The sequence below is a fragment of the Gallinula chloropus genome (assembly GCF_964237585.1).
Source record: "Gallinula chloropus genome assembly, chromosome: 2".
Lineage (NCBI taxonomy): Eukaryota > Metazoa > Chordata > Aves > Gruiformes > Rallidae > Gallinula > Gallinula chloropus.
In genome coordinates this window covers 54,814,959-54,830,378 of record NC_140086.1, presented here as the reverse complement: position 1 = coordinate 54,830,378, position 15,420 = coordinate 54,814,959, and the positions used below count along the sequence as shown (strand labels likewise).

The 15,420-nt window shown below is 39.2% G+C and overlaps 1 protein-coding gene across 1 annotated transcript in view; it reads right to left on the bottom strand.

Moving 5' to 3' along the window:
* The window catches only part of PTPRM (protein tyrosine phosphatase receptor type M), a gene marked incomplete at its 5' end in the record, with an annotated part of 481,602 nt that overhangs the window by 287,641 nt on the left and 178,541 nt on the right, over window positions 1-15,420 (bottom strand). The window contains one exon of the mRNA XM_084260019.1: window positions 4,888-5,062. Within this exon, the coding sequence (XP_084116145.1) occupies window positions 4,888-5,062 (175 nt within the window). The remainder of the gene's footprint in view (window positions 1-4,887; window positions 5,063-15,420) is intronic.

Below are 15,420 nucleotides of genomic sequence, written 5' to 3'. Positions count from 1 at the left end.
TCAACCTGGTTTTCAGTGCTTACATGGCCCCAATTTTCACCTACCTCCCCCTCTCATTTCAAACCACCTCCCAGGTCGCTGTACTTTTCCATCCCAACACCAGCAACCTCATCCAAGTGTACAGCTACTTCACCGTCCACAACCTGCACCTCACTGTTCTACCCCAGCTGGGCTCAGTGAGGTGGGGGGCTGTGTATGAAGAGCACACAGCTTTCAAATCCTGTGCCTGGATCCAGCCTGTCCCAGAGGGGCCTGGATCGGTGTGTGCATTTAAATCCTGTTCACTGTATGGAGAAGCTGGGGGGAATTTGAAGAGTTCAACTCACAGAAGTCTCCACTGTACGTATCAGAACGAGAGTTCTGCCGGGTTTTATTTAGCAGCTTGCACATTGACTATGCTTGAAATCAGATTTCCACAGGAACAGAAAAACAGAATTCCTGATGTAACTACTACCCTCCTGAAAGAAATAAGAGTTCCTGCTCCAAAGCCCAGAACCTTCAGCACTTTCCTACGGTAAACTTGCTAAGATGGCTGAACTACCTCAGCTGGAGTTTTCTCAAAACCTTCAGGTAAGGCACATGCCCACACTGGAAAATACCAGCCTGAAGTCAGTCTGCCAAAATCTGAGCATCCAAAAGCAGGACTTCATGATAGGAACCATGAGGCAAATATAAAAATAAGTCCCAATACCACCACTGTCTGTAAAAAAGGGAACAGATCAACTGCTGGATGCAGCATGAAAGGCTAGCTGGCAGAAAGAGAAAAGGGACACGAAGTACCTGTATATACTTAATGTGTGAGAACAACTGGCACAACAGCTGAGCAACCTTTCATATTTTCTTACTGCATCTTGATCTCAGCACAATTTTGCCCTTCAGAATAAGCTCTTTCCTCTAGAGATCCAGAAGAGGTTTGGTTCTGTTCCCGGTGTTAAACCCTCCATTTGGAAAGATGCAGACATTTCAGCTGCCAGCATTCCAGATGGTTACCTTTCTATGCCCTCACTTAAAAACCTAACAAAACTCCTTTTAACCAGTTTGACACCTAGGTTTACCTTGTTTGAACTCAATAAGCAGTCTGAACTCTGTAATAATCTGATGTCTGCTCAGACAGGCTCATTCCGGTCTCCTAAATCTAATCGCTGTTGGATCTGCCCACTATTAGAAAAATTCAACCTTGGGACTGTATGGAGAAGTCTAATTTACTTCACCAAATACATTTAATCAATTCCACCCTACTATTTTCCTTTTGCTCAATGTTTGATTACTTTTATGTCACCTATTAGATACGAACTGCTGTTTTTTACAGTAAGTGGGTGATCTGACAAGGCCAATTTCATGTCTCCCATTAGATAAAGTGACATTTCAATCCAATTCTCTGACAAACTTAGATGAGGATACTGTGTAGTTTGAGCACACACAATGACAAGGCACTTGTCTTTTCAGCCTTCCCTATCAGAACAAACACTCGGGTAAATTGAAAACCTTCCCTTCAGGATTTATTTAAATAGAGCAATCAATACTTTATTTTACCATCCTCTAAAAGGCATAAAAGATAACACAAACATGTTTTCAAAAAAACCTACCCTAACTCCTTTTTTCCTCCTTGTTTAGGGCCACACTAAGTGTTCACATATGGGCTTTGTGATCACTATCTAGACAATATTCATGCTTACAGTTCCTTAATAAGATAACATCAGATTAACTGACAGGTCTTTAATTGCTTCCCCCCCCCCAACAGATTAAACCTTGCTATAACCATACCTGCTCAGGTAAAAAATTAAAAAAAAAAAGGAAAGGGAAAGAAGGAACACTTGGCAGTTTCTGACGTATCTCTCCTGTTAAGAGATTTGGTTCCTATTCCTTTGTGATTTCAGGTTTGGTTTGCAGGACCTGGCACTATTGGCCTTTCAGCTGATTTCAAAAGCTTTCTGGTACCTGTTACCCATCACCACACAACATCACGGCACAGAACTACTACAAACCTTAAAGAGGTTTACATTAGAAAATAGCTAGAGTGTATTTAAAAGTTCCCATTTAGTAAAACAGCACCTACAATGAAGTAGAATTAACACTGTACAGTGGTGTAATCCACTCTTCTGTGCGAATATCCCTACTTAAAAGCAAAGATGTTTTGAAAAAAATCCCAACTCCAGTGTAGGATTTACTCATTCGCAACTTGATTTACAAGTTCAGTAACCAGAATGAAAGAAATCACAGTAACTGTGAAGAAGGAATTCTCTCCAACTTACAAACGCTGTGTTTGACTCTCCTGTCATCCCAGCAATGTAATTCCAGGGAAATTCCTCTTAAGTCAGTTTAGTTACACCAGCGTAAATGAGAAGAGAATTAGATTCATTGTTTCCAACAAAGAGTGGGGAGTAATTACACCACTGTTTCTACACATACTATTATTAACCCATCAGTAATTCCCATGTACACTGAGCATTACATGCAGTATGGGTAAATGTACATTTTTTCATGAATTATTGATGGTAATGGATTAAAAAAAATAATATGGCTGCACTGAAATCAATCCATTACCTTTGATTTCTGGTAACTAACATTGCAGAAAAGCTGCTGAAAATATTAGGAAATAAATGTTCTCAATTATACACCATCACTAAGAAAGCATATTTACTAATTAGCCCCTAATGCTGCAATTTCAGGATAGCCATCTAAGGTTTTACAGCACCATGTTTAAAATGCCTCTTTTTAGGTCAGAAGGAATGACCTGCAGGTGGTCTCATAAAAGCTCCAATACAGGCAACAGGGATTACCATAATTACTCTGCCACTCTACAAGTAGTTAATGGGATTACACCCGAAGGCCATACACTTGTTCACAGCGCCCAGTGCAAATTTTCTGAAAGAATCTGAGTAAGCACAAATGCTTTAATGATACCGCTTCGTAATTTCAGCTGCTGCACGGCAAAAGGAGTGTGACTGAATTAAAACACCTTAAATCAAAGAAATGGGGAAAAAAATCTGACTTCTTTGGCTTTCTGTACCTCCTGTCACCCATACAGTCAATCTCCACTTAGCCCTTTCAAGCAGTCTCTGTTCTTCTTTGTTTCTGCTGATCTTAGGCTTCAATGATGCTTCACTATTCCTGTTCAGGTTCATACTCCAACCCTTTTTACTGTCTTTGTTGACTTCTATAAATTACCAGTTTTGGCCACTCCTTTTATCTCCTTTTCATGCTTGGCCTGAAACAACCTCAATTTTTTTCCACCATGCATTATAATTATATTTTCATCTTACCTTCTCTAGTTGCCTCTTTCTTCATCTGTCCATTCAAACAGCTCATCTAAGTTTTCATACTACAATTTTGTTTTGTCATGTTGTAACACTGGTAATTCACAGCCTCCTCCTCATCTTGTCATGCTTCTCCCCATTTTCTCTAAAACACATCACTTTGCTTTTTTAATGTCTTAGCCTGATTCTTTATTTATGCCACTGTGCCTCCTGCCCTTCAAACTGCTCCTTTACTGTTAGCTTCTCATACTCATGACTTCTGAAACAACACCCATGCTACATTTTCAGATGTAGCGGTTATCCCACACCTTGCTAATTACCCTAGATATAAATTGCCCTTGGGAAAAAGATCACATATTTTAAAAATCCTGACAAATCCCATATAGGTTTATAAATATACAAAATAGTTAAAAGAGTTAGGAGAAAGAAAAGAGCAAATCCCAGATCAACTAATAACAAAGCCCTTTATCCAGTCTGCTGTCTGCATCCAAAATTGTACAAGCTCTTACCCTGCAATAGGTAATGATTTTTTAATTAGATCACTAAGTCATAAGAATGGTTAATTTGTATCTTAACCCAGAAGATAAACCCTATAGCAGAATTTGGAAAGTAGAGTGACAAATACTACAAAAAATTTCATTTCTTGTTCCTGTTACTCCTTAGCCTCTAAATTTCTTTAATTCTATTAGAACAGCTGTAATGATAGCATCCATGATAATCTGACTGCTATCCCCAAAAGAAAAAAGTCCCACCCAACAAAGGATACTGTTTCTAAAATTAGAAGATACATAATAGATGCAAGTGTGTCCTTCCTAATTCCCAGAGGAAAATTCCACATCTGTGGTGGATTTAGTTTTACGCCATTTGCTCACTCCTAGCAAATACAGATCAAATTATTTTCAGAATGAAGAAAAAAAGTCTTTAGGCCTTCATCACACTTCTTGTTTGTTAAGGCACAGAACGGACCGGAAAGGCACAACACGTAACACAATAATGTGGCTCTGCAGTTTAGGTGCTACAGATTCTGATTTTGTCTCTGAAAGAACAAAAATATAATTTTGTTTCTCAAAAACGCTAGTATAAAAGTAAGAAGCAATCAAAATGTTATTTAAATGTAATGAATGTTAAAAAAATGGGTTTTGTGTAGTTTTCTATACTAAGGATGGACATACCTGTAACGCATTCTATTTGCATTTAAGTGATTCCTGCTGTTCTTTAAAAATCCCTCCCTGCATTGGAATATGTGTATTTTATGTATTCATTTTAACGTAAATCTTTCATATTTTGCAGTAAATATATTTTTAGAATGCAGACTCCATGGAGGTGGTAAATAGCCAGTATTGTGTTCATACTTTAAAAACAACTTGCAAATATACTCTTAAAAACATATAGCTGTAAACAGTGCATTTTGGGGAATTCCTTAAAAGAACACTCAACATAAGTAGTTGCCCTGGCTCATTTGGTTATTCTCCTATTGCAGCTGGATACACTCTTAAGATTGCATCAACAGAGTCTGTTAATTGAACCTCTTCTCAATTTTCGCAGGCTACAGGCTCTTACTGAACTAGCCATTGCAGGTCCTTATTCCATACCCTGAGCATGCAAAGACTGGTATTTTTATTGAAAGTACCTTTGACTATCAGTTCTGCGTAGTTTGATACACCAACTCCTCCTTCTGTCCGAATCATGCAGCGATAGTTGCCAGCATCCCGCTTCGTGGCATTTACCACACTAAAAAGAGCTACAAACCGTCGTACGTTGAACACTTTTATGTCCTTCAGAGGTGCATCCCTTACATAAATACCCTAGGCAAAGAAACAAGGAATATTGTTAGTCGGTAATTTAAAAAAATACTGAAAACCAATTTTATTTCTCTCATGTTCCTCAAGAGGAGAGGGAAAATAAGAGGCAGAAATCTGTATGTTACTTTTACAGATGTTTACGCTGTGTGAGACTTTACTGCTTTCTCATGTGAGTTAAACCATTCATCATCAGTGGGCGACCACTCATCTGGAACAACTGCTTTCAACTCTTTATAGATTAACTAATAGAAAGATTTAAGAGCAATGTAACATTTACTTGCTTGGCTTACTTTACACAAATATTTAAAGGTTTTTTTTCTTTTAAAGAAACATGAAAGCTGGCATGTTCAGTGTCCACTTTCTTTTCCCCTCCACAACTGTGACTTGGTGTGTGCATCTTGCACAGCTTGCACAGAAATGTCAGTGAATGGTTCTCACACAGCAGCACCTATGCACAGGCTTATCAGTGACTCGGTGGAAGAGACTAAGCACAGATTTACCAGGCAAATGACCAACAAGGCTGAAGTGGTCTCCATCTCCCACCTCCACAGTATGGCACTAGGAACGGGGCAGCTTCTGCCTCAGTGCAGCCTCTCTCCCTCAATTCAACACATTGAGTAAGCAGCACAAGAAAATGAGTCACATAACAACCGAGGAAGATAAAGCCCAGTATAAATCCCATTCTGCCAGCCTACTCCATCATGTGATCCAGTGCATGGCTGGAGGAGGAAAAAAGGAGGGTAGCACACAGAAGAGGATGGAGATGACATCTTGCCATGCTCTCTGACATAAAGATGAGGGCAGAGAGACCTGGCTCGCAGATCCTCATCAGAACTCATTCTCTGCCTGCCCATGACATAGGTCACATGCACTATGAACATTCAGAAACCCGCCTAAACTGTAAAATCAACAAATCACTAGAGCTGGCTAAAAAAGCCACCAAAAAAACTATACAAAATCCAGTGACAACATTTACTCAAACAAGAGATGCTCTTTTTACAGAAACATATGCATTTGGATGAAGTGAAGACTATGGTCATTATCAAAACATCACAGGAAACTGGAGAACCCCAACAAGCACCTCCCAAAAGAAACTCTTGTGTGGCATACGCTGATGCTGCAGTCTGATGCTACATAATGCTACTGGTTATTTTTAGTAGGTGTTTTGTTGCCTTGAGGAGCTTCAGCATGGCACGAGTCCTGTGCTACCAATCTTTTATAAAGCATCAACACAGCAGGTGATGTCTGTTCTTCTGCCATAGACTTTGTCTGGCAGAAGTTAAGACCTATGCAGGAAATACCGACCTCAGTTCATTATGGCCTTTACTTGCCACCATATAAAAAGTGGCCTTAAAATACCAGTTATAAAATGTTTCAAATACCAGCCACATAAAATTAAACTCATCCATAAATCACAAAAGCAAGGCAGAGTTAATCGTGCCATTAATGCCAAAAAAGCAGCATAATTAACAGTAAATACTGATTTCTATGCACAGTAAGGTAATTTCCCTTCAAAAATAAACATGGGTGATGCTTGTAATTTCCCTGAAAACAAATGTTATATCAGGCCTTAGTATTAGTAGTCTTAAATTACTACATGAGTATTCCTTCAGGTAGCCGCCAGCTCCTTAAAATTCCTACAGTTCTGAGCTGCTGACAAACCAGTTTCTCTGACATGGCACAGCAGCTACTGAAAGCAAAACTTGGAAAGAAACATTTTAAACTACTATTTCAAAACTACTAGTTTTTACTAGTTTTGCCAAGAATGGCTGCAGATAGCAGGAAGGAATCAGAGCTTGTTAATTACAATACTGGAAAATGTATCTTTCTTAAAAGCAACGTCATTTTTTACCTCAGACAATAACTGATTAATCCTAATTATCAGAGTTGTTGACTAGTCACAAACCACGTGGCTCTAAAGCATGTTTCTGAAGCTTTCAGGCTTCCTTTAAGGTCTCTGTGCACAGCCAGGCCCAGTGCTTGCATTCCATCCACCCATTTCCTTTTTTCTAGTTGCAGTGTAAGGAAGCTTACAACACTGGCTATTCTACCCTGCCAATAAATAGGGTAAGTTATTCTCTTGGGAACAACGTACCTCCACACACTGTGATTAATTCTAGTACCGAAACTAGCTCAAGCTCATTTGGAGTGTGAACAAGGTCCTGCACACTCCAGGCCACACAGCACACCTACCCTTCCACTTGGGGCACCTGCATCCAGCATTTCCCATGACTCTCCTGCGTTGTAACACAACTGAAGAACTGGGTAAAAGTTTTAAGACTTCTTTCTTGCTGTCAACAAAAGCTACAGGATGCTGGTGAAGGGAGAAGGAGGTGAAGGGAAAGGACCAGGCAATGACATGATGCAGTATAATTTCTGCCTTAATCTGCAGTCCGTGAAGAGGAGACCACGGAAAGGTATGACGCATGCACAGTCCACGCTAACCTCACACAGAGGACTGTCTCCAACCATGCTGGCCACCTCAGACATCCCACAGGCCAGTAGAAATCCTCAACAACACAGCCTGGGTTGTCCTAGAAACTGCCAGCAGTCCATGAAGGGAACTGCTCAAATACCCGGCCCCACAGGACATACTTCCCATCTGTTTCTGTGCATATGTAGAATGAAAATTGGAACTGATCAATGCATTGCAGCATTTATAACAAATTATTATTCCACGGGGGGCTCATAATCTTTTTCACCTTCTGCTTATTCTGAAACACACTAATCTTGCCTCATTTCAAATGTGTTAACTGGTGTTCTAAAACAGGAAGTCTTGGTTTGATCAAATAATCGACTATATGGCCAAGCAACACATGCCATCCATTCACGTGTCAATAACTTCGACTGGAAAAGAGAGACACTGAGGTGCATTTCAGTGGCAAACATCATTTTGCTCCAAAGAACAAGCTACATGAGCTTTAAATGCAACTCAGCTTGGCTCTACAGAGGATTTCAGCCTTTCTGCCCCCCATCGAAATCCAGATGTGAAACAGGTTATTAACAGTGGCTTCAAAATTCATCGAGGAGCTCCAGAAGAGAAAGCCTTTATTATTATTATTATTATAACACACCTGTAAAATATATGTGAGAATATTATTAATAAAGATTATCTTGACTGACTTCTCTTAAACATTACAAACTCACAGAGGCAAACTATAGATTGTCTAATTATATGTTAGAACTCAGAGCATCCCACAGAAATCATGGCATGACATTTCCTGCTAGAACTCAAAGGAGAAAAAAAAAGCCAATAGATTTTTTTTTCTTTAGGCTCTTAGGGAAAAATATTTTCAAGGAAAACATAGTGTCTGGAACAAAGACTAAGAAACTTAATTGCTTTACTTTCCACAAGGAAAAAAAAATACAGCTCAAGAGAGCCAGTCTTCCCTCTCTTCTGGGACAACAGCAAATGAGTAGGAGAGACGCCTAATTGATTTAAGCCCGAGCATAAAAGAATGGTAATGAAGGTAATGAATTCAAGCACAAGTCAATCCACAAACATTGGAGAACTGGATTTAAAAAAAAAAAGAAATGGCATAGTAAAAAAAAAACACTCCCTCCCCAACCTCGCCCCCCCCAAACAAACCTAAACAACCCACACCTACAGCCTCCCTCAAACACTTATTTCAGTAGGTACAAATGGCAAAAGACTACTTTTTTTACTCTGAAAAAGATGCTATTTATAATTTGATATGCGAATACAAAACGGCTTCTGTTTCAGCTGTATCATATGGCCAGCTTTGCTCCCTTTGGGATTCATGGTTTGCTCTCTGACTTATCTCACAGTGTCTTCAGGAAGCTGCACAGGTACGGCAGCAATCAATTTCATAGATTAGTTAAATATCCAAAATTTGGAGGATGTCAATAATACTTGTTTTCCATATTTAACAGGCCCCTTTAAGTACACTGGATGACAAATGACAAGCGCTCAGTGAGGATTATCAACAGCTATTTCATTTAGAATGGCTAGGAACAATTTACTTATCTCAAATGAACATCTGTTTATCAAACATATTAGTACATCCTGCTTATTATTATTACTAGCAGTAGTAGTTGCATTCATAAAAATAAGTTTTTAACACTCACTAATGCAACAATTGGAAGTCTCAATAATAAGAGATCACATACAATCTAATGCTTTACTAATTATAGCCATTAAAACCAACCCCCAGTTTTTATGTGGAAGCCTGAGTCTTCACAGCTGTATCATATCTTATTGAAAATTAAAGGGGGGGGGGAACAAGACTGTAATTTACTAACTCCGTTTCAAAAAACTCTATAAAGTTCAATGTAACACTGAGGTATTCTATATTAAAACCCACTGAAAAAGTTTGTCAGAGCAACTTTATAGTATCCTTCTGCTTTATGGGTGGGGAATTTGTTTGTTTGTTTGAAATACTGTTAAAAAATAAAGACAGTTCTCTTTCTTTTTTTCTTTACTTTAGCCCAGTTTTGCCAAGTGAAAGATGGCGGCTTTAGTACAGATTAAGTCTGCCAGCTCTCTCTGCCTCTGGGACCTGTGTGAACAGGACACTTCATTCTTTGGAAAGAGGAAACTGCCGTAATCATTTAATGCTAGACCTGCTTGGACTACAAAGGCCACGTCCCCAGGGCAGAGCTATCAAACCTTCTTAAGAGCAGAAGAATTTTGACCAGGAAACAAAGGCTGCCAGACGTTGAGATCCAAAAATGAAAATATCAGATTGCACTGGCTGCTGAGCAGCCCGTACGTTTTCAAATGCTCAGAGAAAGCTTTTATAAAAAGAAAGGCACATATCCTAAAAATGTTATTTAAACCAACCGATGAAAATATATAACCGGTAAATCTCTTGTAAGAATACATTTTCTATTAAACAAGGAGTTATTTAATTTATAGCCAGATTTAGAAGAATCATCTTAATTTAACCTGATATATACAGCTTGAAAATCCATATTCCTAATATCAGCATATTATAGGGATACAGAGACAGCTTAAAGCACTTTACAGTGCACATTATTTTACCATTTTAGGCAAGCTAGAATGAAAAGAAATAGGTTGATGTTTATTTAAGTTAGACTTACCGTCTCTTTTAGGCAATGAACTAACTCTTAAGTCTTCTAAATGAACAGCAATTTAGCAGCAACAAAATATGTATTAAACCCTTCAGAAATACTTTTAACAAAAATGCAGCAGCAATTCAAAGGGAGTGGAGTTCTGGGATATTATACACAGCATTACAACTGCATTAGTCACTCTCCAGGTAGGTTTCAACAATTTTGCCAGAAGAGACTTAAAAGGAACTATCGGTCAGTCACCCTCTGTCCATGCAGGTAGATTAAGCAGCTTTTCAGGCACTTAATGAAAGAAAGGGTTTGCATTACCCCACTTTCAAGTATGCACATTTATAAAATTGTGATTAGAGGCATTCCAGTGGGATCTCAAATAACATCAGCAGTGCCAGAAGTAATTTTGTTTAAAAGATGTATAGAATCCAAATCAAATAGTAATTAATACCTCAACAAAATTGCTTCACAGAGTTCATATCACTCCAATAATTAAGACAGTCGGATCTACCTCTGAATTTCTAGAGCTGCTTTCATAACCAAGACGACTGTCAGTCTAGATTAGAACCACCACAGATCTGTGTGATTATCCTGTATTTATTCCATCTCTGTAAGTTAACAAGTGTATTTCATTCAAGTAATGAGACCATGCTGGAAAAATATTATTATTGTCCTATTTGGAATTATTTTGCTGCAAACCAGAATTGCACTCTGCATGTGTAACTAATGGGCATTCAAGCAAAATGTTATTATTTTACCTTTCAAGAAAGATTTCAGCTTTTGGTATTTTAATGTTTGATAACTGAGCCTTTTCTTCAAATCACATAGCTCTCCATAAATCCTGTTTATAATGACTAAACCTAAATGCTGGTTGGAGCTGCCAGGTAATACTGGAAGATGTTACTGAAGTTACAAATCATGCAGTCACATTATCAAATACTAAGCAGTGACATCTACCTGAAGATACAATTAAACATAAAGTAAGCAAAGACATTATTGAATTTTATGGAGTCATCATACTCAGTATAACTTACTCAAAGTAGTTACTCTGAAGTTAACATACTGGAATGGTTTTGTATCATTCTGACAGGAGCAAGCCTGTGATTACTACATAGAGATTTTTACAAGGAAAAAAAAACCCACACCCAAACCCTTCTCAATCTATTTCTTATTTTTTACATTAAATTCAAGAGCAATTGAGAAGAGTTAATATTCTCTAACATCTTGGTAGTGCTCACAAAATACATGAAAATTCCCCTTCTTCCTTCCCTTCATCTTTCAAACCACCGAAGAGACTATAAACTGACTTAGAGGGAACTACATCCTCAGCAACATCTGGAGAAAACAGAGCACTAGGAAATCTGGAGAACCTCTGGAAACCTGGAGAGGTTTTTTACCTTGGATAGAAATTATGGCAATGATTCATGTATCTGCTAGGTGTTTTGCTGAACTTGTAGCCCTACTTATAAAGTCATTTAATCTCATACTATATCTTAAGTCTTTGAAATAGGCACTAAGCGCTTCTCATCATCTTTTTATTTGCATTAAAAATTTCAAGAGTTAGGAAGAACACCTTGCTATAAAATGAAGAGAACATACATAGTATTTTAAATACTCTGGCTTGGAGTTCTGGAGATGCCAGGCTTATGGAGGGGCTGGGAAGGAGCAGAATGATGGGGAGAAAATAATAAAGTCAAGATCATTAGCATAATTTTCGTTGGTACACACAAGGCAGAGTATACTAGTGCAGGCATCTGTCTGCCTTTTCTACTCAAGCACAGAACAGAACAGTTACAAACCAGTGCGGTCATGTCCCATTCACTGGAGAACTGTTACCTTGTTGGGAAGAAAAGCAGCATGGGACAAAGAAAGTTCCACCTGCAAGTTCTGGGGATGACCTCCAGTCTATTCCAAAGTAAGAAATAACTGGAATACCAGGCAAAACCAAAGCAATACCGAGTCCTACAACACAGGTAAGGAAGAAGCAGCCAAAAAGGAAGCACGTACATATCTGATGTCAAAAAACCCTGTTCAGTGGCACCCTGAAATGGGAGGAATTAATAGCAAGAAGAGAGGCATGCCTAAGGTTAAAGAAAGCTGTAAGAAACCCCTCAGCAGTGACAGTGTGATTTGTGAATAAAGACAACCATCGCAGTAATAACCAGTAGTAAGTTAGGGACACATTGGTTCATATACCGCAGAAGCTAATGTAGAGCCATTTCCGTCTTCATTACTGAGTCTGTCATGTAGTTTAACAGCTTCCACCCCGAACAAACACCTCTTCCGATGCTCTGTCTACTTCCTATCATCTTCTCTTTGGGTTTCATGTAATTTAATTTTTATTTTGGTTCTCTTTGCCTCAAAACAGCTTCAAAAGCCCTTGGTCTTATAAAAGAAGCCTCCATTCAACTCCAATTTGAGCATGATACCTCCCAGCAGTAAGCTGGTACATTTGAACTACAAGATTCATTGTAAAGGTCACTGTTTCTTTCTCCCAAAAGGTCCAAGAGCACAGCACAGAAAGCTTATTGAATTTACTTCACCAATTGCCTACTTTGTATATGTCTCTAAGTGATTTGGCTGCTGCTGAGCTGTACTTCATAGCAAGGACGTCTTCAGGGTCCAGAAACAGACAAACCTAACACTCTCTTTAAAAGCAAGCTGCGTTTATCCAGCCCCACTGTGGCACAGGTCAACTGTTCCACTAACCCCAAGTTTTGCTAATGACTATGTACTACAGCCTTCCAGAATAAATGGAAGATTAAAAAATCAGATGGAGTTTCTTGACGAGAGAACACTACTTGGGTCACTTCATTTTCAAATTCAGGTTAGAATACCAAAAGGGTTAGACTGATACAGGCAACCCCAGAACGACTTTTCTTATGGGTCACTTCATCAAATGAGAACATATGTGGGGATGGATATGGATAGAGGAGAGGGATAGGTTTACGTGCATCCCCTCTAACTTAGATATAGCCAGAAATATCTGCGGGTAAGCAAAATTTCTGCACATCAATGTATGATGATCATTCATTAGTACCTGGTATTTTCTGAATACTTGAAACACAGTTCTAAAACAGGGGGAAAAAGAAGAAGAAATAACTACCTGTTACTTGAAGCTTTTTGTCCAGAGTACAAGTTTTGTTAAATAAAGATAACAATGACTTTCTTAGGTGGCGCTGGTGACCAAAAATAAAGGTGCAACAGGGCATCTACAGCAAATGAGGAGGATCGAAGTCTACTAGTTTTTCAGGTTACTTGCTAACAGACTGTGCCAAGCTGTCTCCACCTGTCTTAAGGTTTTGCCCTGTTGTCAGTAACCAAGGTCCCAGTGAATTTCACAGAGTTTCCAGTGTACCTCTAAAAGCAAAACTGCTGCAGTTCATGAATTTTTCAGATTTACTTTTTTCCCAAAAACCTCCTTTGGTCACAGGAGTTTACCAAAGAGACAGAGGAGTGAGAATGATATTTTTGTGATAAAAAGTCTTTTTCAAAGACAAAAATTTTAATACCAGTATTAAAATATTGAAAGTTTTTGGACTCCACATTCCATCCATGAGCAGGAACAGCTGGTATACTAGTTGAAAACACAACACATATTTTAGCGTCACAAGCACACTCTTGGCAGAGCAGCATCCACCTCTGCTGGACTGCTGCTGAAGAACACCTCCGTCCTGGTTCTGGCCAGGCCAGAGTTAACCTCCCCAGGCATCCAGCCCAGGTGAGCTGAGTCAGCTCCGGCTGTTTCGACACCCCCTGACAACACCCACCATCAATCCTTGCAAACTGATGGATGCCCAGCACCACTGCAGAGGCAAGCACATCACTCCCCTCTATCCTACTGTGTCAAGGGTTGCTTAGTTTTCTTGAATTAAAATAATCGAATTTGCTCACATCCACCAAAGTTTTTAGCTTCCTTTTTGGGTATCACTACCAGTGTGGAGTGCAGTACTCACTGATCTGAAGTGTTTCTGATTTAAAGATTTTGACTAACATGATAATGTAAAATTTCACAGCTGTTTCCATCAGGTATTTTCACAGAAATCAAGTATTTTGGGTAACATTTTAAGTATCCATATCACTTAGGATTTGTGGAGCTAGTTCATGAGGATAGGAGTGAAGTTTAATTTTACCATTATCTTCATTTTTTTTTTATTATAAATAACAAAACACACTGCCATTTCTCCATGGTTACCCATATTTGGCTCTAGTGCCAGGCAGGGCAGTCGGGGTGGATCGGAAGGCTTACCCGGTAAAGGAGCTTTGCTGGCCAAGCCTTCTGCAGTGTTTCTGAGCACAAGATCATAAGGCTCAGGTTGGTCTCTGCTGTGACAGTGGCATCATCACATACAAGTAGTGTAATGCCAGAATACAGATTCAGAGTACCTTTTGCATCATTAGGCATTTTAGTTTCCTCAGCTGCACATTTCATTAGCCACAGTATCTCTCTGAACCCCAACTATGTAACACAGGAAGCAGGTGGAAGTACGATGTCAGCCTAACATCCACCAGAGATGGTAGTGGGGCCCTGACTTTGCAAGCTGGCCTCTATTTTTCTGTTTATTCAATGGTTCGTTTTTCTAGGGAACATTCAGAAATCCCCTGCAAGAACCAGCCCAAGCAGCACAGTACTGTTGAGGGAAGACTTCATTGTGCCTGGATGCAAGAATAGGAGGATGACAGGTAGGCATCCCACTTGCAACACTTCTGAAAGTATGTCAGTTCCCTGAATTTGAGAGTTTAGTTCTAAAGCAATCTCAGCACTGAGTCATGCCAGTGGTAAGAGGACACAGCACTTGATGTGCCACTCAGCCTCAGTGACACTAACCTATGAAGGAAAAGGTGGTGTCCAGGGAGGAAAGTCACCTTTACTGTACGTTCCTACCACAGTCCAAACGCATTTTGTAAATTCACCTGTGCATAGTTTGCTAATAAAAACAGTGGGCTGGGTAGTTTCTTCTGGTCAGCTCAAAAACATCACTAAAACAAGTCAAAACATCTCACAGATACACTGATTTCAATATGTCTTTCTGTTTCTCTCACATATTCACTGCAATTTATCATGAACAGTCTACAATTAATTTCTCATAGTCCTTGATATCACTAATAATTGAAGATTCTGTAAGAGAACTCTCTTCTGTAAGAGAGTAAGATTAATCAAATCTAAACACACACACAAGAATAAAACTGTAGGCCCAGGCAGAAAAGCCTGGCTGGTGTTATCCCCTCACTGTTACCCTCTTCTTGTACTGGGCCCCTCACTACAAGACAGATGTTGAGATGCTGGAGCATGTCCAGAAAAGGGCAACGAAGCT